The 23,980-nt window shown below is 44.8% G+C and overlaps 1 protein-coding gene across 6 annotated transcripts in view; it reads left to right on the top strand.

Moving 5' to 3' along the window:
* PLEKHG5 (pleckstrin homology and RhoGEF domain containing G5) overlaps nt 1-23,980 on the top strand; it is a 1,536,154-nt gene that overhangs the window by 1,497,172 nt on the left and 15,002 nt on the right. For all 6 annotated transcript variants that reach the window (XM_069610302.1, XM_069610307.1, XM_069610303.1 and 3 more), the window contains 10 exons: nt 11,598-11,768; nt 13,077-13,172; nt 13,367-13,417; nt 14,645-14,794; nt 16,044-16,154; nt 18,284-18,433; nt 19,662-19,799; nt 19,917-20,036; nt 21,080-21,212; nt 23,287-23,402. In XM_069610302.1, coding sequence (XP_069466403.1) covers nt 11,598-11,768; nt 13,077-13,172; nt 13,367-13,417; nt 14,645-14,794; nt 16,044-16,154; nt 18,284-18,433; nt 19,662-19,799; nt 19,917-20,036; nt 21,080-21,212; nt 23,287-23,402 — 1,236 coding nt within the window. The remainder of the gene's footprint in view (nt 1-11,597; nt 11,769-13,076; nt 13,173-13,366; nt 13,418-14,644; nt 14,795-16,043; nt 16,155-18,283; nt 18,434-19,661; nt 19,800-19,916; nt 20,037-21,079; nt 21,213-23,286; nt 23,403-23,980) is intronic.

Here is a 23,980-nt window from a genome sequence, read left to right as displayed (position 1 = left end):
GATGGTCCTTTGATTTTGCTCTCTGTGCCGCTTATCTGTGGCTGTGTGCATTTCACCATGTGTGTTCCTTAGACTGCACAGCACTCTGTTGCCCCTTTATACTAGAGTACACCACAGAAGTGATCCAAATCAAGAAATTAAATAAATATGTAAAAGGAAGGCTAATCCTAGACATGCTGACAAATGAGGGAGTGTATTTTTAACCATTTTATTTTAATGTGTGTCTTCTTATAGAGGAGAAACTTAGCTTTGAAAGGCAGCGGAAGGCTGTGCACAGTAAGGGGGGGGGGGGGTCTACTGTCCATAGAGAGAGGAGCTGGAGCAGGTGAAACACTTGAATTAGAACCTGGGCTGGTGTTGGGGAGGTCGGGCAGTGGGATCTCGGGTGTGGCACTTTACGGTGACATGGAAGAGTACGAAAGAGCCACTTGTTTTGCTAACTTAGTTGGATAGGTAGTGGTCAAAGTGTACCACAAAACAGTGAAACATTTCGCCCCCCTTCAGCCGACTCTTCCCCCTGACTAAGTTCCCCAATACCCAGCCCCTACCTGGCGTCCCATCTGTCTTGCATCCCACCCGCTCTTCACTGTGTTTCACAGCTGTGCTATCAAGATTGAAAGAATCACGGTAAAATGAAATGCATTTAAGATCAGCATTACTTGTTGCTCCCCGCAGCATGAAGCTTTATGCCCCCCCAGTGGAGTAACTTCGCTGAAAATGTTGGGGGGGGGGGGGACATGACATCTGAAGAAAAGGTGTCCCAGCCAAATGAATGGGGACACAATGGTGTGCCATGAAAGTTGGGGGGGGGGCACAAACACCCCCTTCGCCCCTAAAATTACATCCATGTGCACCCCTCCATTTCTAATCGCCCCACATCTGCACCTCTTAATGAGACTGTCATTTATAAAGTGCTTTTGCCAAAGCGCTTTACAAAGACTATATTTACATTCAATATCACCCAATCGAAGTTGGTACTTTTATCGTCCTCGGAAGGCTGCAAGGCTGATTTGGCCTTGCCAGGGTTCGAACCTGCGACCTGCAGATCACACAAAGATTGCAGCAGCGAGCGCGGAACCTACTGAGCTATCTTGCTAGTTTTAAGTTACTTGGCAACCCACACAGCCACTCCCATTTCCCACACACACAGCTGTGCCAAAAGCATTAGAACGCTAATCGTGTTTAGTTGCCGAACACAAATGCTGCGGGTGCAGTTATTGCTGATGGTCTGGATATGGGCTTTATGTCCCTAGCACGTAATCCAAATAAAGTGCACCAAGGTCAGTGTGACTATATTAACAAAAAAAACTGTTCCTTCAATTGTGCTACATGCCAGACTCCAGCCTCTAAGCGCAGTACTGGGACTGAGTACCAAACCCGTGCTGCTCAGTGTAGTCTTGTTTACAAGACCAGAGTGCTTTACCTGAACTATCCTTTCTGGTTCTATAACACTAGTATGTTATTACCAGTGAGATACGGGTTCGAATCCCCATGAAGGTACTTAAAAATAAATAAATAAACAAATGTTACCTTTGTGGGTGCGATTTCTCGCCGTCACCAAAACCAGTACAAAAGGGACCCTATAAAAACTCAAACAGAAAAGAGTTGAGTAAACATTGCTTTATTAACACACAAGCATTCGCGAATGGGCCACAAGTTCAACCGTCTGGCAAAGCAAGTCGTCAAAGTGCCGCCCTTTGCCCTGCACATCGTGGTCCTTTTATACCCATCTGTTTTACATTGTCATACATTGCTGCACATAGATTATGTCCACCACAAGGCGGTTCCTCCCAGTCATGACTTTGCATCAACGGTCAACAGTTCAACATCTGCTATTGTGGTTTCCTGTTATCTGTTATTCGCTCTCTCTCGTGCCCTTCTGTGTCCTTATCTCTGTGCACGAGGCTGTGCTTACTCATTCCTTCCCCACCCGTAATCTGCAGATAGTTTTAGCAGGCTCAACATGCTTCGACATACAGTGACCAAACACAATTCTTCTGTTAAAACAAGTTCTTGCCAGGTCAGCAGGTCTTAAATGTCGCTGTATAAAGAGAAGGCCTCTTCTTTTAACAAAGGGTACATTCTTTTAACACATATGGTGACTAGTACAAACTCCAAGTGTGAGCACAACATTACATATGTATGCGTACCTTCAATCCACCCTTTGCTCACACTTGAGCATCAATCTAAACAGTCCTAGCATAAGCAGATGGCAGGAAAGCAACATCATCACATACTGTATGTACCATAATCTTCTCCAGGCCTCCCATGTCAAAAAATTCCTGTTGTACATGGCTTTTATCCATTGGATTTAGGCGCGTTATGCTGGAAGAACACATGGAAACACAGCACGACACACATACCGGGAAACATTGGATGCAGAGACAAATTCCTACAACTATTGCCGCTAGAACCAGTATAGGCGTAAGAAGTTGCCATCCAATTTCTTTCAGGAGCTTCATCCACCAGCTATCTCCTGACCCTTCCTCCTGGTGGATGCTATCCGCCACTTTATGCAGTTTGTTTACTCCATCCAGGATTCCTGTACTCCCTTCTGGTATGTAAACACAGCATTGGGATCCCACCAAAAAACAGACTCCGCCCCTTTCTGCAGTGAGTATGTCTAAGACATACCTATTTTGGAGAGCCACTAGCCGAATTGCTTTCATTTCATAAGTAATGTTTTCCATTAGGTCTGCAGATTCTTCGATTACGAACTCAAGGGCCCTGTTTAGCTTTTGGATTTCTTGACTGTTCATAAAGATGCCCGCTGGAGGAACCAGGACCCCCATCAGATCTATAAACGTTTCCCATCCTGTAGGTTGATACGTAGGAATTTTTGGGTTTACTGCTCGTTTATTTCTGCTGTGTATTTCTTTATGCAGAGTAGACGGGGCATATACCATCACAGCCGGCATTATTCTGGCTATGTAACATACCCCAACAAAATCTTTGGCTAACCACAAATAAGCCCTCTTGTTACAGACGTAGGCATGTCCTTCAATCTGTAACAATCCCTTCGTGTAGTTATTTAGATTCACCATTTGACTGCACCCCGAGATCATTCTTTGATTACCTCTTGCGCTCCTCTTAAAACATATATTCTTTGGCCTAAACTCTTGTGTGATGGTGATAGGGGGAGGAGGTTCTCTTACTATCTGTACCATAGCAGGTGCAAGCCCGATTCCCTCAGTTTTGATTTTATAGCGTATCTTTTCCTTTAGAAGGGTTTTGTTCTCTCCTCTAACATAACAAGCGGTATTCGGTATCATGTATTGCTGTGCTGACACTATTCTCATGTAAATTAATGTACACCCGGCATCCTCAGTAACTGGCGATGCGTACACTGGGATGCCTTCACTGCTATGTCGGGGCATGTGGGTGCAGATCCAGCAATCAGTTTTATTCACTACCCCATATGTTGTGTTTATTATCTTCACGTATTCATTTTTAGCATAGTCTTCCGGGTCGTGTTGGTCATAGGCATCTCGATTCCTGCTCTTGACCCAATCTGTTCTCCCTGTTTCATTTGACTCGGGCAACAGGTTCTTTAATTCATATCTAGATGGATGTTCCAGATACCAGAATATTATGGCAAATGCTATTAGTACTACTATCGTGCATACAGAAAACAAAATTTTGCCTCTTGTGGTACAAACTGGTATTTTCCTCTTACCTTCTGTGTTTGAGGAGCATACACTTATCCGTTCAGGGACTAAACCAGCATACACGGGTGTAGACATAGTTCAGTATATGGCTCAGTATACAGCGTATATCAGTTGCAACCTAGCGATATAGCAATATCCCCTATTTAAAGCACCAGTGTCCTTATTACTCTAATAGTGGTAGGTCTCACTGAAAACCTTCATCCGATCTGTCCCACGTCTCGTAGTGCCTGTCCCAGGAGGGGAACGCCGAAGGCCCTTCAGGCTACAAGCCCGTCGTCTTCAGTAAGGCACAATTCTGCTAAAACCAACAAGAGAGTCCAAATGTTCATCTCCCTAATGATCAAAGTTCAAAACAGTGTCCTTACACGTTGCTTGGCACATACACGTCACGGGATCGGAGACGATGGGCACACCTACTAATGGCGTCTGGCAGTACTGTTGCAACCTGGGGTTGGTTGGTTCCCTTTTCCGGAGGAATCAGTAATGGAAGCGTCTTCTTGACGTGATTCACGTGGTACCAGTGCGGTTTGCCATCAACTTTTACCGCAGTTTGTGTTGCGAGGAGCACCTGAAACGGGCCCCTCCATCTGGGTTGCAGTCCGCTGGTGCGATCGAAGGCTTTTATAACAACCCAGTCACCGGGCTGCACGTCGTGACCTTCTCCTATCAGAGGAGATGGAGCTACTGCGTTCACCTGTGCATTAATAGAAATCAGTCTATTAGTTAACCCAATACAGTACTGTTGTAATGCAGGCCATGCTTGCTCAGACAATCTCTTAGGTGATATGGGGGTCCCAATACTTGGTGGGCGCCCCATAACAATTTCGAAAGGAGATAAACCATGTGTACGCTTAGGCATAGTACGCATACTCAATAATGCAATAGGCAATGCATCCGGCCATTTCAGTCCCGTTTCAGCACAAGCCTTTGCCAGTTTGTTCTTCAGTACCTTATTTGTGCCCTCTATAATCCCAGCTGATTGAGGATGAAAAACTGCGTGGAAACGTTGATCAATACCAAGGGCCTTGCAAACTTTGCGTACTACTTCACCAGTAAAATGAGTCCCATTGTCAGACCATAGATATCTGGGGACCGTATACAAGGGCACCCAGTGTTTCAATATGCATTGTGCTGTGGAGGTGGCACTATTGTCCCGCAGGGGATATGCTTCCACCCATCCTGAGAACCCACATTTCATCACCAAACAGTAGGAATGTTTATTTACAGGCTCCAGCTGTATAAAGTCCATATACACCACCTCAAAAGGGCAGGTGGGTAACTTACTGTGGCCCGCCGGGGCCGGTACACCTTTCCCCACATTATATAAAACACATATTTCACATTGTTTTGCCCATTGGCGACAATACATTCCCAATCTTTTGTTGTACCACACAGTACTTAAAACTTCTTCCATAGTTCTTGCGTTAACGTGGGTTGGACCATGAGCCACGCTCACTATCACAGGTAAGTATGCATCAGGTAGTACCCAGGTGTTCGTTTTGGTATGTGCCCATAGCCCATCTACCGTCTCCTCATATTGATCATCCTTGTGCCAAGATAGTCTTTCTTCAATGGTTGCATCTGCTTGGATTTCCTTTACGCGCTCCTTCGTCCCTTCCATAGTCACATCCCTCCCCACTATGAGCTGTCGGGCTTCCCACCGAGTGTCCCTTGTGGCAGCTAGTTTAGCCATCTGGTCAGCCAAAGAATTTCCCTGCGTGACATAATCCAGTGTTTTTTTATGCGCTGAGCACTTCACTACGGCCACCATTTTGGGCAGCGTAAGGGCTTGCAATAATTCAGCAATCAATCGGGCATGTTTAATAGTATCACCTTGGGAGGTTAAAAACCCACGCTCTCCCCAGAGTTTACCAAAACTGGAAACCACCCCATGAGCGTAGGCTGAATCAGTATAAATTGTCACTTTCATACCGCTGCTTAACACTAATGCTCTCGTTAGCGCAATTAATTCTGCTGCCTGGGCCGATTTTTCACACACTTTCCCACTCTCAATCAACCGTTCCCCTGTAGTTACTGCATACCCTGCTGTTGTCTCCCCATTTGGCAGTTTGAAACAGGAACCATCACAGAATAATATACCCTCATTATCAACCAGCGGGGTGTCTTGCAGGTCTGCTCTACCCTTAGTGTGTTCTTCCATTTGAATCACACAATCATGCCTAATGTCATCAGGTGAGGTGGGCAAAGGAAGCAGTGTCGCTGGATTCAAAGTGTTACACCGTTCAATTTTTACATTACTGGCAAACAGGATCATCTCATACTGTGTGAGTCTAGCTGTAGTCAAATGCTGTGTATGCACTCTATTCAGAAGAACATCTACCGTATGTGGAACCTTTACTGTTACTTCACTCCCTAGGATGATACCTGCACTTTGTTTTAGGGCTGTCGCTGCTGCAGCTACTGCTCTCATGCATGGGGGTAGGCCTCGAGCTACTGAGTCCAGAGTGCTAGAAAAATATGCACATGGTCTCTGTTTACCCCCTTGTTCCTGTGTCAAGACTGACACAGCGCAACCTTCCTGTTCATCAACAAAAAGGCAAAATCTCTTAGTATAATCAGGTGTGCCTAAGGCCGGTGCGTGGCATAGAACATCTTTCATAGCTGTCAGGGCTTTTTCCATCTCAGGTGTCCATTCTAATGGGCCGTTTTCTTGTACTTCTTTTAAGGCTTTTAGCATGGGCTGGATCAATACAGAGAATTCAGGAATCCAGTGCCTACAGTAGGATAAAACACCAATTACCCTTCGGAGACCCTTTGCCGTGTCTGGACCTTTTATGGACTGTATCAAAGCAATGCGATCAGTAGACAGGGTTCGCCCCTCTTCGGACAGCTCAAAGCCTAAATAATGGACCTTTTGTTTTACATACTGCATTTTGGCTAGGGCTACCTTGTGCTTATTCTCTGCTAAGTGCATTAGCACCAATCTGGTCACATAATGGCATTCCTCTTCGGTGGCTGCACATAATAGCAAATCATCAACATATTGTATCAGAGCAGTGTTAGCGGGTAGGGCTAGGTTATCCATCTGTGTTTTTAGTGCTTGGCTGAATATGGCGGGACTTTCTGTATATCCCTGCGGGGCTCTAGTAAATCGATACTGTCTATCTCGAAGAGTGAAACTAAACAGGTACCTGCTTTCTTCGGCAATAGGAATGCTGAAGAAGGCATTTTTCAAATCAATTACCGTAAACCATTTCGCTGTTTTGGGAATTAAAGTGAGTACACTTGAAATATTAGGGACAACTGGATATCTGGGTTCTACTATTTTGTTTATCTCCCTCAAATCAATAATGAAACGATAGGGTACCGCTTCATCACCTTTCTTGTGTACTGGAAGGATCGGAGAGTTACAAGGGCTATCATTTGTTGGCTCTACCACCCCTAATCGTATCATGTCCTGTACTATTTGATATAGTGCCTGCTCTCCCTCGTGTGATATGCGATATTGTTTTATCCTGGGCAACCTGGCACCAGGCTTTAGTTTGATTACTACTGGGGAAACATCCAACACTCCTACATCATTCCCATGAGTGGCCCATAGTTCATTCGGGATGTCTTGGAGTTCCGGGGGCAGGGTTTGCATTACTCCTATCATACTCATAGGTTTGCTTATGGTCATTCTCACTCCCTGGGGGGAGCAATATATTGTGGCCCCTAGCGTTTTTAATGCATCAATACCTAACAAGTTTTCTGGGCAGTGATTGGTCAATAGCCACCCATTCTCCCATTTTACCCCATGAAGTTCCGCTTCTACTATTTCACTTACAGGAGTCTTTATTGGATTTCCCCCAAATCCAACTGATACCTTGCTTTTATCCGATAATGGGACAGCGGGGACGGCTCTGATATTCACGGAACTGTTTCCAGCTCCCGTGTCTACCAGACATCTCAAGTTTCGGTGGGGGCCGATCCTAATAGAGGCATAAGGCCCCCTTTGGTCTATAGGAACCTGCACCACTCCCGCTATCTCATTCCGGCATCCTCAGGACATATCGCTTGTGTTATCCTGAAAATCATCGTTATAGTATACCCCTTCTCCACATTCTTCACCCTGGCATACACCTTGTACTTGTGTCGTTTGTTGTGGCTGATACAGTAGATTGGGGGGAGGCGGGGCCGGCCAGGGAACATCCCCTCTTGCTTGTCCGTCAAAGGCATTGGGTTGAGGGGGTTTAAACATTCTATTGTCTTGGTTGCCGTACCCACCAGTCCTATTTCCTGGGGCAAATGTTGTCTGTGAAGGGGGCCGTACGCCCCTTCCTCTCCCACCACTCTGGGGACACTGGGATTTCCAGTGTCCGGGTCTCTTGCAGAAGGCACATACATCTTGGGGTAGCCCATCCCTCCTCCCATATAGCGCACCTCCTTGCACTGTACCTCTTCCTGTCCCTTGGCCCCCTATCATGTTGCTACTATAGCCCTGTGACGGGCCGTTATAATTGTAGTTATACCTGCCTTGGGGCCCTTGATGCAACTGTTGCATCAACACTTTGGTTTTTAAATCCTTCTCTTGTCGTGCCTTTTGTTGTCCCTTCACTCTTTCCCCTCTTTCGTAATACCTAGCCATTTCGAGGAGATCCCGGGGGTTCCTAGTCATCCATGTACTTTCTGCCCTCCTAATGTTCTCCTGAATTGGCCCGTGGAGCCCCTCTACAAAGTTTGTGGCAAAGTACCGTTGGCCCGTTTCAGACCCTATCTCTAGCCCACTGTGCGCTTTGAATGCTGCTTCATAACGCAGAAAGTACTGTGCTACCTCCTCACTTGCACCCTGTATCACAGCGGACAGTTTCTCCACATTCACATCAAATGGGGGTAACACCTTTTCTAGAGCCCTCAGGACTGCCATGCCATGCCCCCTTAGGGGTTCAGGATATTCCTCATGCAGTTTTCTATTTTTGCTCGCATCCATTACATCTTTCCATTTTATTGTTTCATTGTCTTTGCCACGAAAGGGGGTCCATATTTCTTCTGGGACAATGGCTAACAATATGTTATCTACATCCTCTACGGTAAATAACCCTGGTCTGAATAACTTTCCTACTTCCTTGTAGAATCCTGCCGGGTCTATACGGGGGTCGGGGATGGACTTGGTGATATGCATTAATTCAATTCGGGATAAAGGGACATACACATAGGTGCGCATCATGTTACCAGTGGCTGCCTCTATGGTGGGTTGGCACTCTCTCATTGGCATTAATAGTAACTTTTCCATGTCTGTTTGTTCACTTACAAGGGCCTGCGCTGGTGGCGAAACAGAGGATTGATGACTAAGAGCTTTCTCTTTTATTTTTTTATAATCTTTTAATAGTTTCTCCACCTTAGCCATCCTCCATTCTTCCGCCCCTGAATCATCCACTCTTATATTAGATAGCAGTTTCTTATCCAATTCCGTCCTAATCCTATTCCACTGGGACACATACCTAGGCTCCTTTTCCTCTTCTATATCATCCACTCTAATAAGAAGATATTTAATTACGTTTACTTGTATAGGCCAGCCAAGGCCCTCCATCAGACTCACCAGGGTGGACATGGACTGCGAGTGTATGGATGCTATCATACGATTAGCTACGTTTTGGCCCGCCTGGTCTGCATCTTTGAGTTTAGCCTCTCTTTCCCTCACCTCTCTTTCCCATGCCCTCTTTTCCTTCTCCCATTCAACACCGCCCCTTATGACTTCCGCTATTATGTCGGACATACATCCCCATAACTGAACACTGGACGCAGTCACTGGTAGTAACGCGACAGCGTCCTGATATGCTGAGGGCAGATCCGCAGTACTCTGTCCTCTCAATTTACAGTTACCCTCATAAAAGGTATATAGTTTAGTGGCCACTGTCCTAAATTCCAAAGGTGTCAAACGCCCCAATTGGTCCCGTAGGCTGTCATTGAGGGGTGTGCCATACAGCCCGGTCATAAGGATTTGCAAGTCTCCATCTCTATCCTTTTCTACAGTAGTCGTTCTCCTATGGTCTATCAACCTATCTGGGTCTCCATACTTCATTGGGAATTCCACCCTTTCACCCTCACTGTCTGCCGGTGGAGCTGTAGCTCCTGGAAACAATAATTCAGTCGTTGTTTGTTCTGCTTCTAGCCCTATCACATCTTCATATCGAGGCACCGGCACGGCAGGATACATACCCCCACTGTTCTTAATCATCATATGTCTATCCAACTGATCTAGCCTCTCACCCTTCTCTTTTATCTCTAGATCATGTAATTTTTGATTTACCGTTCTCTTCTGCTCCTTTGCTTTTTGTTTATTCTGAGCATTGCGCCTGCGCATTGCTTCTACCCTCCATAGTCGTATAGCCTCAAACTGTGCGGGTCTAACCCGTCTTTTTACTAATTCTATTTCTACTTTGGATATGCGGTCCACATCAAAGGACCCGGTGTCTGGCCATTTATGCTCAATCAAATCTTTTGTGTATTCGGACCATTCTTTTAAGAACAATGTTGAATTCAATCCATGTTTAATCAACATATCAAATGCAGGGGTTCCTTCAAGAGGGGCATAGTGTCTCTTGCCTATACCACTCTTGCTGGAAGCCGCTTGACCCATTTTGTTGGTATACCACAATTGCCTAAAACACTCACCTTTCCCAAATATGCACCTATTGGCTAACAATAATAATACATCCTCCTGGCGTATCTAACATATCATATCATCATTTCAACATTACTTCTTCATAGACGGACTTACCACCGTCCTCTTCACAAACCCTGAATCATTATTTCCTTATTCCATCATGCATCCGTCCATACCACTTATCTTAAGGGTCCCGCCAGAGTGTTCCGGACCCGAAGGGCGACAGCCTGCTGTTCCACCGCCAACGGAGCCGGAAAAACAAGGATGACGCGTTGGTTGCAATCAAAGGTGCGGATTCAGTTGTTGGGGCCCCGTGATCAATTCCTTCTCCGGTTCCGCCGCGGCGTTCCTCACCCAGTGACGGACTGTCGCTCCTTCGCGTCCCACTTCTGACACCAAAATTGTGGGTGCGATTTCTCGCCGTCACCAAAACCAGTACAAAAGGGACCCTATAAAAACTCAAACAGAAAAGAGTTGAGTAAACATTGCTTTATTAACACACAAGCATTCGCGAATGGGCCACAAGTTCAACCGTCTGGCAAAGCAAGTCGTCAAAGTGCCGCCCTTTGCCCTGCACATCGTGGTCCTTTTATACCCATCTGTTTTACATTGTCATACATTGCTGCACATAGATTATGTCCACCACAAGGCGGTTCCTCCCAGTCATGACTTTGCATCAACGGTCAACAGTTCAACATCTGCTATTGTGGTTTCCTGTTATCTGTTATTCGCTCTCTCTCGTGCCCTTCTGTGTCCTTATCTCTGTGCACGAGGCTGTGCTTACTCATTCCTTCCCCACCCGTAATCTGCAGATAGTTTTAGCAGGCTCAACATGCTTCGACATACAGTGACCAAACACAATTCTTCTGTTAAAACAAGTTCTTGCCAGGTCAGCAGGTCTTAAATGTCGCTGTATAAAGAGAAGGCCTCTTCTTTTAACAAAGGGTACATTCTTTTAACACATATGGTGACTAGTACAAACTCCAAGTGTGAGCACAACATTACATATGTATGCGTACCTTCACCTTCTCTGAAATTCTTGTAACTGTGATGGGAAAACATAAGAGCATGATGGATGATTTCTTTGAAAAATAAGGGACCATTGTAAGGTAGCCCTTTAGTTCCTTTGACCTCTGGGGGTCGGTGATGTAAGAAAGCAACTTTATTTTTGGGCTAGTACGGCATCCTTTTACAATATGCACTGGCTATAATGAATGAAGTCTGCTCGCAATTTCATTGTTGTGGTGGTTGGGCCCTTCAGTGGCCCATTGGTTTTTTTTTTTTTTCACTGGAGCCATTTTCATTGTTCTCCCCTCTATTAGGAGATTGATAAGATGGAGCAGCTGGAGAGCAAGCTCCATGCGTACAGCATGTTCGGCCTCCCCAAGCTGCCGCAGCAGCTCTGCTTTGACCAGGATTCCTGGGAAGAAGAGGAAGATGACACCAACCTGTGTCTTGAAGACAGTTGGCAAGAAATCATCCAAGCCCCGGAGGTAAAACACACACTTGCCATATAACTTCCAAATGTATTGAACAGTATCTTGAAAGATCCTTTGATATTTCTTGCATGCACCTTTAACAATCCTCCGGTAAGTTTTCTTCTTGTATAGTTCTACAGACTACAGTTATTTCTTTTTAGTCTCAATGCACACATATGGGTTCATAGCTAAAGGTACTTTTAGGGGAAGGTGGGCAAAGAGAAGGATGCTGAAGGGTAACAGTCAACGAAGAAACCATGCAGGAGTGGGAGGATGCGCTCACCCTAGGACAGTGGTCTTCCAACTGCTGGCTGCTCCCTACGGGGGCGTGAAGTAACTCCAGGTGGGTGTCGGGCTTTTAAAAATGGATTATGAGAGCAGCGTTTGATATAAAATCTAAGCAGTTATAGCTTTTGGGGAGGGTATTTTTACTCAAGGGGGGGGCTTAATGTAAAGTTTGACTACCACTGTTCTGCTCCTAGTATGCTCCTGTAAATTGCCTGCGTTAAAGATGCTGTGTTTATAAATGGTAGCCCATGCAAGAGCAGAGTCTACCCTGTCAACTCTGCTCCAATTCATAGAATTTGTACTACACATTTCAAAACATTTTATCCTAACTCCCCCTCATAAAAAGGCCCCCAAAAGCACTTCATCCTCGCTCTTCCTCAGTGGATTATTAGAGGCCCTGTGTTGCCCATAGAGATGTTGTCCCTGCAGTATAAATGCTCTGCGGTGCCCTTGCTGTCGCCCCCCCTCCCCCTCCTCCATCCTTGGCAGCTAGGGTTCGGGTAGGTGATGGGTGAGCCCCTATCCCACTAGTGATGAATTTCTCGCAGCATAGACTATTATAAAAGACTGTCGCTCCGCATCTGCAAAGCCAAGCTTCCCGCCACAGTCCCCTGCAACCACAACCAAGAGCACACCAGCTTCACAAAACCGGTCCCTGCATATGGTTCTCAAATCTCTGCATCTAGGGTGCTACCGAGTTCTTGAAAACCAGGATCTGTAAGCCCCCACCCCTTTTCCAGCCGCCAACTTGTACAGTGTTGTGATCAGCAGAATCCTAGGCCAGTTATTATAATCATTTTAATTTTCGGTTTAATGTATAGATGGCTACCGTCCTCCTCTAAACAGCTTGACCTCCCGAAGAGCGATTGCGTCATAATGATTTCAAACTGAGTCCAGCTAACCTTCTTATCGTGGCTGGTTGTGCTATAACTACACCTGCCGTAATTGGAATTAACCGGCCGCTGCCCGGGATGGATTATGGCTGGGATTAGAACTAACCTTTGTCCCACTTGGTCCACTCTTCCTTTCTTGCAGGCATTGACGCGGCGGCAGTGCCATCAGCAGGAGGCCATCTGGGAGCTCCTGCACACGGAAGCAACGTACATCAAAAAGCTGAAAGTCATCACTGATGTGAGTGCAATCTTTGCCCCCGTAGTGGAAATCATGAGCAGGCATCCATGGATTGGGCGGTGGGCGGGGTCAACTTTGTGTTTCCAAACCGCGTGCATCATAAGAGTGCTCTGCCTGTCTGCCCAGGTCCAGAAGCTGACATAATGGCCCCAAAGCACCCTTTAAAACCTGCTCCCTCTGCTTTGTCTTCACAGCTCTTCCTTTGCTGTCTGCTTAACCTCCAGGAATCCGGGCTCTTGTGCGAGGTAAGCCCTATTCCTCACCACTCCTTCTTCAATCTTCCCTCATGTTGTTTTAAATGGTATTATTATAAGTTTACGTCAATGCTGTCATTTTGGGAAACATAAGAACTGAAGCACAAGCTCAATTAAAATCAAATGTAAGAATGTAGCTTTTTATCCCGTCTCCTGAACTTTAAATGTGCTGTACTGGCATCTGAAATTTGGAAGAAAATCGGAACCCAAATTTGTTGTCGGGAAATACAGTGAGGTCTACAATGGTTTTGGCACAGCCACCTCAAACTTTTTGTGGGACTGCACTCATTCGAAATGCCAAAAAATCCCTTTAATTGAATTGCCATTTGACTATATCCTGAAAATAAAAAGTTTGTCACACGCAGGAGAATGTGTGTGTGTGTGTGTGTGTGTGTGTGTGTATATATATATTTATTTGCTTTGTACCTCGGCACAAAGCTTTCGGAGTGCACTCCAGAAAACGGACCCACGTGGAGATTCCATACTGGACTCAGAGTTCCAAAAAGACCAACAATGCTCCAAGCATCCAAAATATACTTTAATTAATTTGATGCCATGGACAGAAAAAAAGTGAATGATAACGACGCCTTTTTATCAAAAAAAAAAAAAAAAATATATATATATATATATACTGCAATATTCACGAAATTGAATCACCAGGAATTACAGCCTGGGGCCCATTTGCAAAATAATACTCTGACAGGCCCATCATTTAAACCTGGAGAAGGCAATTCAATTCACCAAGTAGTAGCTACAGGTAACTCTGAGTTACTGTAATTTACATGGAGTAAGGCAGGATTAAGTCAGTTACTCATAGTATCATCTCTGTGAATGGGAATAGTCCACTCCTGGATTAGGTCAGCAGTAGGTCTGCGTTACTCACAGTAAAGTCTTTGTGGATTGGCCCCTGTGCTTGCTTTTTTAGTGAAGGAAAAGTGTGCTTGATTTTTTATTGAAGGGGAAGGGCACTGACTTGTTTAAATTATCCACCGATAATTAGAAGCATCAAGCAAGCCTTTTGCTAAAACACAGGATTCGCTGTATTAATGGCAGGTTTATCCCGCAGTTCTGAACTGGTATTTGTGACTTTTAGAAGCAAATGTCTTTCACGTACCTTTTTGTTCTCATTGGAGGAAGCGGGGCGGGCACACGCATGGGTGGTGAAGTTACCCGCTTGCATGCGTGGTCTAAGCAGTCTTTGTTCTCCGTGGATTGCAGGTGGAACCCGCGAGGCTTTTCAGCAATGTTCAGGAGATCATCCAGCTCCACAAAGCCCTCTGGAGCAATGTGATGGTACCCGTGCTGGAGAACGCCCGGAAGGCCAAGGCTCTTCTCAATCCAGTCGATCTCCTGAAAGGATTCAAAATGGTGAGCGAGCCCAGTCTTCCGAAACACACAAGCACGATGCTTTCATTGTCTGGTTCTGTTGTCTATTTTCTTACGTGTATATAAGGATTACGGATTTAAGGTGTTTCTATCCAACATTTTTCCTGAAGGAGTTTTTATGTTGGCACAACTGAACACCAAATGTGATTTTGAGCAGGCGATACCAGTAAAACAACGTTTGCTTGATATGGCTTATGTCCCGCTGTTTACCATGAACTCATTTACTTGACCTCCACTAAGAGCATAATGTTGCTTTTCATGGTGATGTACTGTTACAATAGAAGTTCCCTTCTTACTCAAATACGTCTTTATGCATATAAATAAAAGGACCTTGGGGAAGAATACCGTAAAACACTAACTTCAAAGCAGAAGGCCAGGCAGTGAAATCACTGGTTTGTTTTGTGGTCTTTGATAAAGAGTGGGATTGCTTCTCGAGCGCCTTGTACCTTGCAGGGAACTGTCAAATGGCTGATAATTGTAGCATCACCAATTGGGATAGGTTGGCAGCTAAATCGAATTCATAAACTCTTGAAACAAGATTGTCTCTGTTTCCTTTGCTTTTTCTTAGTTAAGCTCCACTTGGAAAATCCAGCTAAATATCAGTCATTGCCCCATTAGATAAAGGAAATGGCAAGGATGCTGTTAACGTCCCTCTCCCACCCAATGATGTGTTTTTTTTCTTGCTACGTCTTTGGGAGGTGCTTGTGGATGGGAATCTTACCTTCCCTTCTGTTACATTCTTTTTTTTTTATCTGGCCTAAACGTTTTCCACTGGAATATTGCTCCAGTGTTCAAAACGCAGCCTACATCCCAGGCTGCCTGCCTGGCCACAACCAATACACACATTTATGATTCTACATGTTACTCTTCTCTGCGTGTGCATGCAACCAGCAGTGTCCGGAAATATGGTTCCCAGTGCACATTAAAAAGTATTTGTTTAGAAATGTTGTCTAAAAGTTGCCTACAAGAAAAATCCTCTTAAACTATAGCAGTAACCCCAGCCACAGCATGATACACGTACATGCATTGAAAAGGCTAGAGACGGTATTGGTTATATTCATTGTTTCAACCATTGTGACTAGGAGATGGGCTTCAGGGTTGTAATTTGGAGAAATTCTTACTTTGTTTGCCCGCACAGTTTGCTATATGTAATAAATATCTGATCTTGATGTTCAAGGCATGTCCAGGAAGACTGTATCTTGACTTACTTTTCGTGTTCTCGCCCCCATAGTTTGGGTCCCTCTTCAAGCCATATATCCGATACTGCATGGAAGAGGAAGGCTGCATGGAGTACATGAGGAACCTTTTGCGTGAGAACGATCTCTTCAGAGTCTACGTTACAGTAAGTATGTCTGTCTTGACATAGCCGCAAGCGGTAGAAAAGTTATCTCCCATCTCTTCTAATGTCTGAAGGATATCCCCCTGATTTTATCGTTTATCGAAGCAGCCATCTTTTCACTTGTGCTAGCTGGCAATAAATGGCACAGTGCCTATTCTGTTTGAGAACGGTTCACCCACGGATGTGCCCCGTATATAAGGAAAGCCCCTATACTCGTCAGGATTAACACAGGAAGGAGCGAAGCTATCTTGCCAACTATTGACTGTTGGCGGAAATGTAACACCAAGGAATTCAAGCATATTCCTGCCTGAATTAATAGTAAATGGATAGTGCCAGCCAACGGATACGGAATGAGGACTGCCGGATATGTCATTGGCTAAGAAATCCGGAGACCCAACGTTCTATTCCCAGCATCCACGTTTTACCAAATTGTGATCTTTATCACGTCACTTTATTTCACCGTGCATCAGTTCCTTTACCTGTCAAATTGGTGATTACTGTGAAATCGGCTCATCCCTAGTTTTAAGCCCTAAATACACAAATGCATCTTTCTACGAATGTTCCAAGTCCTCCACTTCTGCCCAGACAGACCTGCGTGTAATGAAACGGAGGCGCATGGGAAGGTGTTCCATTATTTCACTGGATACCGCAATATGTCTGAATAGCCCATACTTTGCTGAAGGTGGGACAAGTCCCCCCACCCCCTCGCCCTTTACATGTGAATGGATTCAACCTAAAGAAAATGAAGGTGATTGATGACAGAAGTTTGATAATTGTATTGTCTGGGTGTAGAAATGTAACTTGATGGATGGCTTCCATAAAGCGAGATACTGGAACTGTCCTTGCACCAAATGGAAGAAATTTAGCTCCAAAATAAAATCTACTGATCTTGCCACCCTTGTTTTATTGCACTTTCATATGTTTACCTTTAATGAATTTGGCCGATTGATTACTTGTAGCGAGCGCACTCCGAAACAGTGTGCACAAGTCAAACTTGTCAGAATATATAGGGCTGAAACGGAAGCTGGTGCCCACAAGTTTTCATCAGCAATTCATTCAAATTAATCAAGAGTTACCTGTAGGTTTGACTTTTTGTTGTTGTTGTTGTGCTTATTAAATTGTTTGTTGCACAGGAAGTCTTGTTAGGGGTGCATATTTGTTTTCGTGGAGAAGTCCTCGGCACGTGTTTCGCTGTATACAGCTTCCTCTTGAGGAAATGATCAGAAACGGACTCTGTACGGAATTCCGTGCAACTTGTCAACCGTTCATGTGGAGGAAACTGGTCATTTCGCCTTTTACACAATGCTCTGACAATGACAGTACAAAGTCTATTTCGGATCATTCCTTCCTGAATAAACTGTGAGTGCAATGAACCCATGCTCAGGACTTATTTACAAAAAATACTCCTGACAAGGCTTACTGTCAAACAATTTTCTGACAACCCTCTTGGTTATAATATGATAGGTTAGTTACAACGCACTTAATACCCAAAGGTTCCTCCGCGCAGACCGAGGATCGAACCTCTGTTGCTCCTTGTCGTCCTGCTTCCAAGGCGAGCATGTTGCCCCGAGCTATCCTCCTGCTTCTGATGAATGGGTTGTGCCCGCCAGCTAATCCCATCTTTTCCAACCACTCATTTGCTTTGCCCGTGCAACAGTGTGATGGGGCAGTCAATGCTGCAAACTTTCTTCTAGAAAATTCTCACTAGTTTGGCAGAGGGTTTCCCTTTTTTGCACATTCCCCGTCATATCAAGGGTCAGAATGTGTTGGCTTCCTTGAGTGTAAACTGCACAGCAGGAACCCAGGCCTTCATTTATTTTAGGTGGAAAACCCCGGATGTTGCAACTCCCTGGGTCCTTTTTAAAGTTTGTCCTCTAAAAAGATGAGATGTACTCTGGAAACCATTATATATCCTGATGGCGACGCCCTTTCCATGTTGTTAATGTCCAATTGTAAGACCCGGAGCCTGGTTTTTGAAAATATGTAGTAAGGTTTCCACACGTCCTAGTGCATATGAATGCAGGGACGGGGAAGCCATGCGTAAGCCGTGCAGCTATAAAGAGTGGGATAGAGTTGCTTTTCTATGTGAGCCATCTACTTGCTTAATAAATGTTGGAATTTCTGTCTTTCAGTGGGCAGAGAAGCACAAGCAGTGCAACCGCTTGAAACTGAGTGACATGTTGGTGAAGCCACACCAGCGGCTAACCAAATATCCTCTGCTGCTCAAGTCGGTACTGAAGAAAACCGACGACTCCCAAGTGCGGGAGGCCATCATCATCATGGTAAGCAAACAACCACATCAAATCATGCATGTTTGTATTCTTCTATTCATGACGTTCTCTAGACTGTGTGCCACACCCATTACTGTGTACCAAAAAGCTGTGTGGTGTGTAGTCTGCAAATATGTTACAATGCAAAGCTTTTATGCTGCACCACATCACCAGAATTTCCACTTTGATATATGATACGACGTGATAGGTTATTTATAGGGCGCTTAATACACAGAGGTTTCTAAGTGCGGACCTGGGGATTGAACCTGTGTTGCTTCGTGTCATTTTGCTTCCAAGGTGAGCACTTTGCCCCTGAGGTATCCTCCCGAGAGCGATCCTTTGGCTTTGTTAAACAAAGATGTGCTAGAGAACCGGTGGTATGGTGTCCCCATTGATCCAATTACTGTGTGCAGTCAACAACCAAGATCTGTGTGCTGGGTTCGTTTCTGGGGCTTGGATGACGGTGTTTGGTTGTGGAAGCAGAGCTGGGGAGAGGCGGAATGTGTTGTGCATGTATAGGGTTAAATTGGCTGTAGGAGATTTCTGGAAAGTAGGGTATTTAGTATAATGTACAGAAGTATGTTCTCCATTCTGCCATAAGCACCAGAGGAATTCCATCGATTACTAGCTAATGCCATCTATTTTACCATGTCACTGTTTAGCGTTCAATGCTCTTGCGTACCAGTACCTGTTACCCCCTTTTTACACACCAGCTTGACAGTTTACCTTGGCCCTCGTTCTTTCCTTCCAGTCACCCGGTAGTGATCCTCCAGACTTACGTGCTCCTTTTAGAATCGACCCATGCATCGAAAGGGATATACGGTCAAGTGGCCAAGTTGAATAAGGAGACTAGACATGTTTTTAATTTTAATTTTTTTATTTTTTTACCATGTTGTGCGAAACGCAGCAGAGTAGGAGCACATAGCAGCAACACGCTAGTCTGTCCAATTGGGAAGCACGTGGATGTGATTCAGTGCATTGATGTATTGGGAACATTGCTTCAATTACCCACCTGCCATTGTCGACTGTCAATTGCAATGATTACTGTTGCCTTAACCCATTAAGTAAGTGCCAGGCTATCATACAAGTCTATGCAAAAAGGACGAGCATACTCGTCTTTGGCACTTAAGAGATGTATGTTCTGGTTATTCGTGTGTGCTTCATTGAGCTTCAATACGCCACTGAACATTAACAAGCCTACTTTTAGTACATGTAAAAGGTTTCTCTTCACTTGTTCTAGATCAACTCTGTGGAGCGTTTCATCAATCACGTCAATTCCAGGATGCGGCAGCGTCAGGAGCAGCAGAGGCTGGTGGCCATCACCAGCCGCATCGATTCCTATGAAGTGGTGGACAGCAGCACTGACGAAGTCGACAAGGTACAGAAACAACTGCCTTTTGATGAACAGTGCCAGGGATCCACCAGATCACTTGTGCTACCTTTCTATGCACATTGGTCCTTCCTGATTTTAGTTTTGTTTCACTCCATCCAACAGATCCTGAAGGAATTCTGCAGGTTTGACCTCATGGCCCCAATGATGGGCACTTCCCCTGATGATACCCGGCAGCTGATTTTGGAAGGAAGCTTGAAAATGAAGGAGGGCAAAGATAGCAAGGTGAGACCTTTTTACTCACTCAAACTGCTGCAATCACAAGAACGTGTCAGGTCCTTTTCTATCCAGCAAAGGTTCATTATTAACCCTTATTGTACTATGGCAGACTTTGAAGCCCCATTGACATTTCCCTACCTCAATAGCAGCAAAAATAACTCTAGGATTGGCATGGCCTGAAGTCCGAGGCACCTATTAGGTGAATCTGAGAAGCATTTAGATAAATAAAATAGATCGTCAAGGTCAACACCAGCATCTGTTAGTGGCCTGTTTCCATTTATTGATTTATTTCGATTAAACCTGCTTCTGCATACATGCATTTCCCATGTTCAGAGCAATGATGTTATTCTCAGGTTTGTTTATTACTGCAGAGGAAGATTTAATTAATTTTGAAGGAAAACTATCAAACTATAACCATCTATGTGCATTGCTTTGTAAATATGTCTAGGCTAATCCAATAGCTACACTTTTTGGATGAGTCAAACAAGTGGTTCTAAGTTAATTATATGTGTTGTCCTTCTGTTGATCCATATCAGATGTGGGGCTCTGTTTCCCCTAAAGTAGTGGACAGGCAGACTCCTCTTTAGAACAAGCAGAAGATGGTGTATGCCATAAATCAGCACATATGTAACTTTAATTTGCATTTAATTGCCGGTCAAGTGGCACAGCAAGTAGAGCGCTCGCTTTGACATCCGTGCAGAGCCTGCCAACGCAGGTTCGAATCCCGGCAGGGCCAAACTCAGCCTTTCATCCTTCCGAGGTCGATCAATGAGCACCACACACCCTGGGTAATAATAAGCAGCGCTCAGATACCTGAGGGTTTTTACCGCTATATAAATGCAAAATTATTAATATATATATATATTTATTATAGATCTATGTGGTGGCAACCTCAGTGTCTGTGCGTGTACCAAATGGGCAGGCTTCCCTAGTTATGAAGCGTGACTAAGGGGTAATAATTGTACATAGACCTCTTAGTCTGCAGCTGTGGCCACCCTTTTGCAAAGTAATTTCAATTCTCTCTCTTCTTCTCCCCCCGCCCCCTCCAGATGGATGTTTACTGTTTCCTTTTCACGGACCTCTTTTTAATTACGAAGTCCGTGAAGAAAGCGGAGCGTACCAAAGTCATCCGGCAGCCTTTGTTGGTGGATAAAATCGTCTGCCGAGAACTCAAAGACCCCGGTGAGTGTCCCCCAATATGTGGACTAATCCTCTTCTTATTGCCCCCCCCCCCCAGTGCTCGAAAAACTGCATTTAAATCGCTCCATTTGCCACACCAGTGAGTTCCATCTGTCAGTTAAACTGGGGGATTAAAACTCATGTTCTAGTTCCCTCACCCTGGTGATTTTTCAGGGGGTGGGAATTCAGCTATTTGCATATTTTAGAGGTGCATGTTCTGTTATCTTTCTGGGTTGCATGTTGGTCGCCTGTGTCGAGTACGATTTGGAAGACCAGGATCATCCCTTCTCACCTTCACAATGAAATGGGCTGACCCACTCTCACCTTCTGGGCTAAGAAGATGTCTGATTAGTCCACCTTTTTCAGGGATTCATTTAATGTACACCTTGTGGGGAACGTCCTCGACAGGCAGTGCCCCTGGAAGTATTTCTAAATGTTACCTAGAGTAGCAGGAACAACATAATTATTCCCCAAAAGTTGAGTGTGTGGATACTTTTAAATAACATCCACATTGCTATATCACTTTCTCAAGTCATTTCTACATAGGCCTTCAAGGGGGTTGCCCTGATTGTCTGTTAATGCCCACCTCAGACCCATTTACCCCCAGTGAAGCTGGGGGCAGTATGTTGTGTAAGGGCACCTGCGGTCAAGACCACGCCTGAGCTCTATTGGGATTTTAGCACGTTTTTGGAAAATAAAATGGAGCTGTGCGTGCAATGCTGACTTTTGGCCATCTGCTGGAGTCGGACTGTTTGAATGAGACCGAGGGGTGACTGCATGCTAAACATTCTGTTTGGTTTAGAGGCAGTCAATTAGGACTTCCGTGTGCTAGCAAACGTGCAAGGTCACAGTTTATACCTGTTAAGCAAGGATCCGGCTCAAGACTATTGTTGATAGACTGGTTTCAACCTGCACCTCGCACCACTTGTATAGACTTATTTCAACCTGCACCTCGCACCACTGATGTGCGACCACGAATGCTTTAGGATGGCTACATACAAGTCAAAGTAACAAACCCCCAGCTGGAACCTAAGGGCACGTGATCTTAAGAGCCCAGGTGTGTTACTAGGAGATATATTTCTAGTTGTCTTTTTACTGGTTATCATTTCTTTAAATGGATGTTTATTGTGATTTATGCCACGCACCGCTGCCATTTTCATGGGCTCCAGGGGTTTGCTCTGGCGGATCTGAAAAGGGTGGAGGGCTGGGAGAGGACTTAGGGGGGATGGAGAGGGACAAGCACACGGGTGCTTTGGTGTGCTGTTGGTAACTTCAGTTCAGAAAAAACGGTCACTGTGTGTTGGTTTGTTTTAAGTTGCTAAATGTTATGTTGTGCTTGGTGTACGAGTGTGTATGGTGTGACTTGTGTGTAAATTGGTTTAGTTTCTTGTTGGGTGTTGCGTCGTGTGTGCAGTTAGTGGTGGTTTTAGGTTTTTCTGCCGTAGTTATGTTTGTGTTTTGTTCTGTGTTTGAGGCCAAGTATGCAGGATATTGCAGAGTTTTTATTGGGTTGGTGGACAGTTGCATCAAAATTCGGCTAACTTCTGTATGGTGCCTATACTCAAAAATGTATCTGAATTCAATACACTGGCTATACTCAAAATTCCTCTAAATTTAATACAGTGGCTAATACTCAAAATTCAACTAACTTCCATTTGGTGGCTATACTCTTCAATACACACATGTTGGCCTGAACAAAACATTCAAAATGTTCTCTTACATTACCATCCCAAAAATCCAGCAGCAATGAGCCCAGAGGGTTTCTGCTATATATCTCTGCACTAACAGTCCAAATAAAGCTTTGTCGGGCAGCCAATCAGGTTGGATTCCCGTCTTCTCCAGTTTGTCCTAATGTTGTTGACATTCTCCCTGCTAAAATTCCTTTCTCTCTGTGCTTAAGACCCCCTCCCATCTTTCCTCTATATCTGTCCTCTGTGTAATGACGGCGCATGGCATTGGATGCTGGTTTTCATGCATGATAGAAGAGAAACTATTACCCCACGATTGCATAATCATATTTGAAAATGTTGAAAAAAGTAGGTCTCGTAAATAAAAGCTTGTTTGTGTTTTCTTTCAGGTTCCTTCCTGTTAATCTACCTGAACGAGTTCCGCAGCGCTGTGGGCGCCTACACCTTTCAGGCCAGTGGCCAGTCCTTGTGTCGAGGATGGATAGAAGCACTTTACAATGCACAGGTACTCTATCCCCCAAAAAGGTGTTAAAAGAGCAGGCTGAGCCGGAAAAACTGACAGGTCCCAGGTGAAATTAGTACCACCTGTCATTGTTGAGACTCATGCGATTCTAATGGAGACCACGTGCCCCAAGTATGCATGACTCGGCCCACGGGCGTGTGGCGCTTTATAAAAATTGACACAGAAACACAGTGAGCACTTACAACACTCTGGTGCAATTTGTAAAAAAAAAAAAAAAAAGTTGTGGTGGTACGATGTCCATAGCACACGCCATGGGAAGTTGCAACACAGACAGTGAAAATAAATATGCAAAGGTCATTCAATTGTTATTTCCTAATTGTAGGAAATTCACGGCATAAATGAGCATTTACCTTTTCATAAAATGTTCCCTCGACACACACAACACGCACTTAAAGGAGATGTTCCTGTAGCATTGCTGGCAAAAGTTTAAAAGGTGTGCACATTTTTTAAACCCGGGAATCGGTTTTGAAATGTTCACTGCAGCGCAAGATCCCAGCGGAACACTTCATATGTGGTTCTGAACCCACTTCCATGTGGTCTAATTGCTACATGTCTGGCCT

This window comes from Ambystoma mexicanum, chromosome 8, assembly GCF_040938575.1.
Source record: "Ambystoma mexicanum isolate Mex_15411 chromosome 8, UKY_AmexF1_1, whole genome shotgun sequence".
Lineage (NCBI taxonomy): Eukaryota > Metazoa > Chordata > Amphibia > Caudata > Ambystomatidae > Ambystoma > Ambystoma mexicanum.
This window is presented reverse-complemented; position numbering and strand designations above follow the sequence as displayed.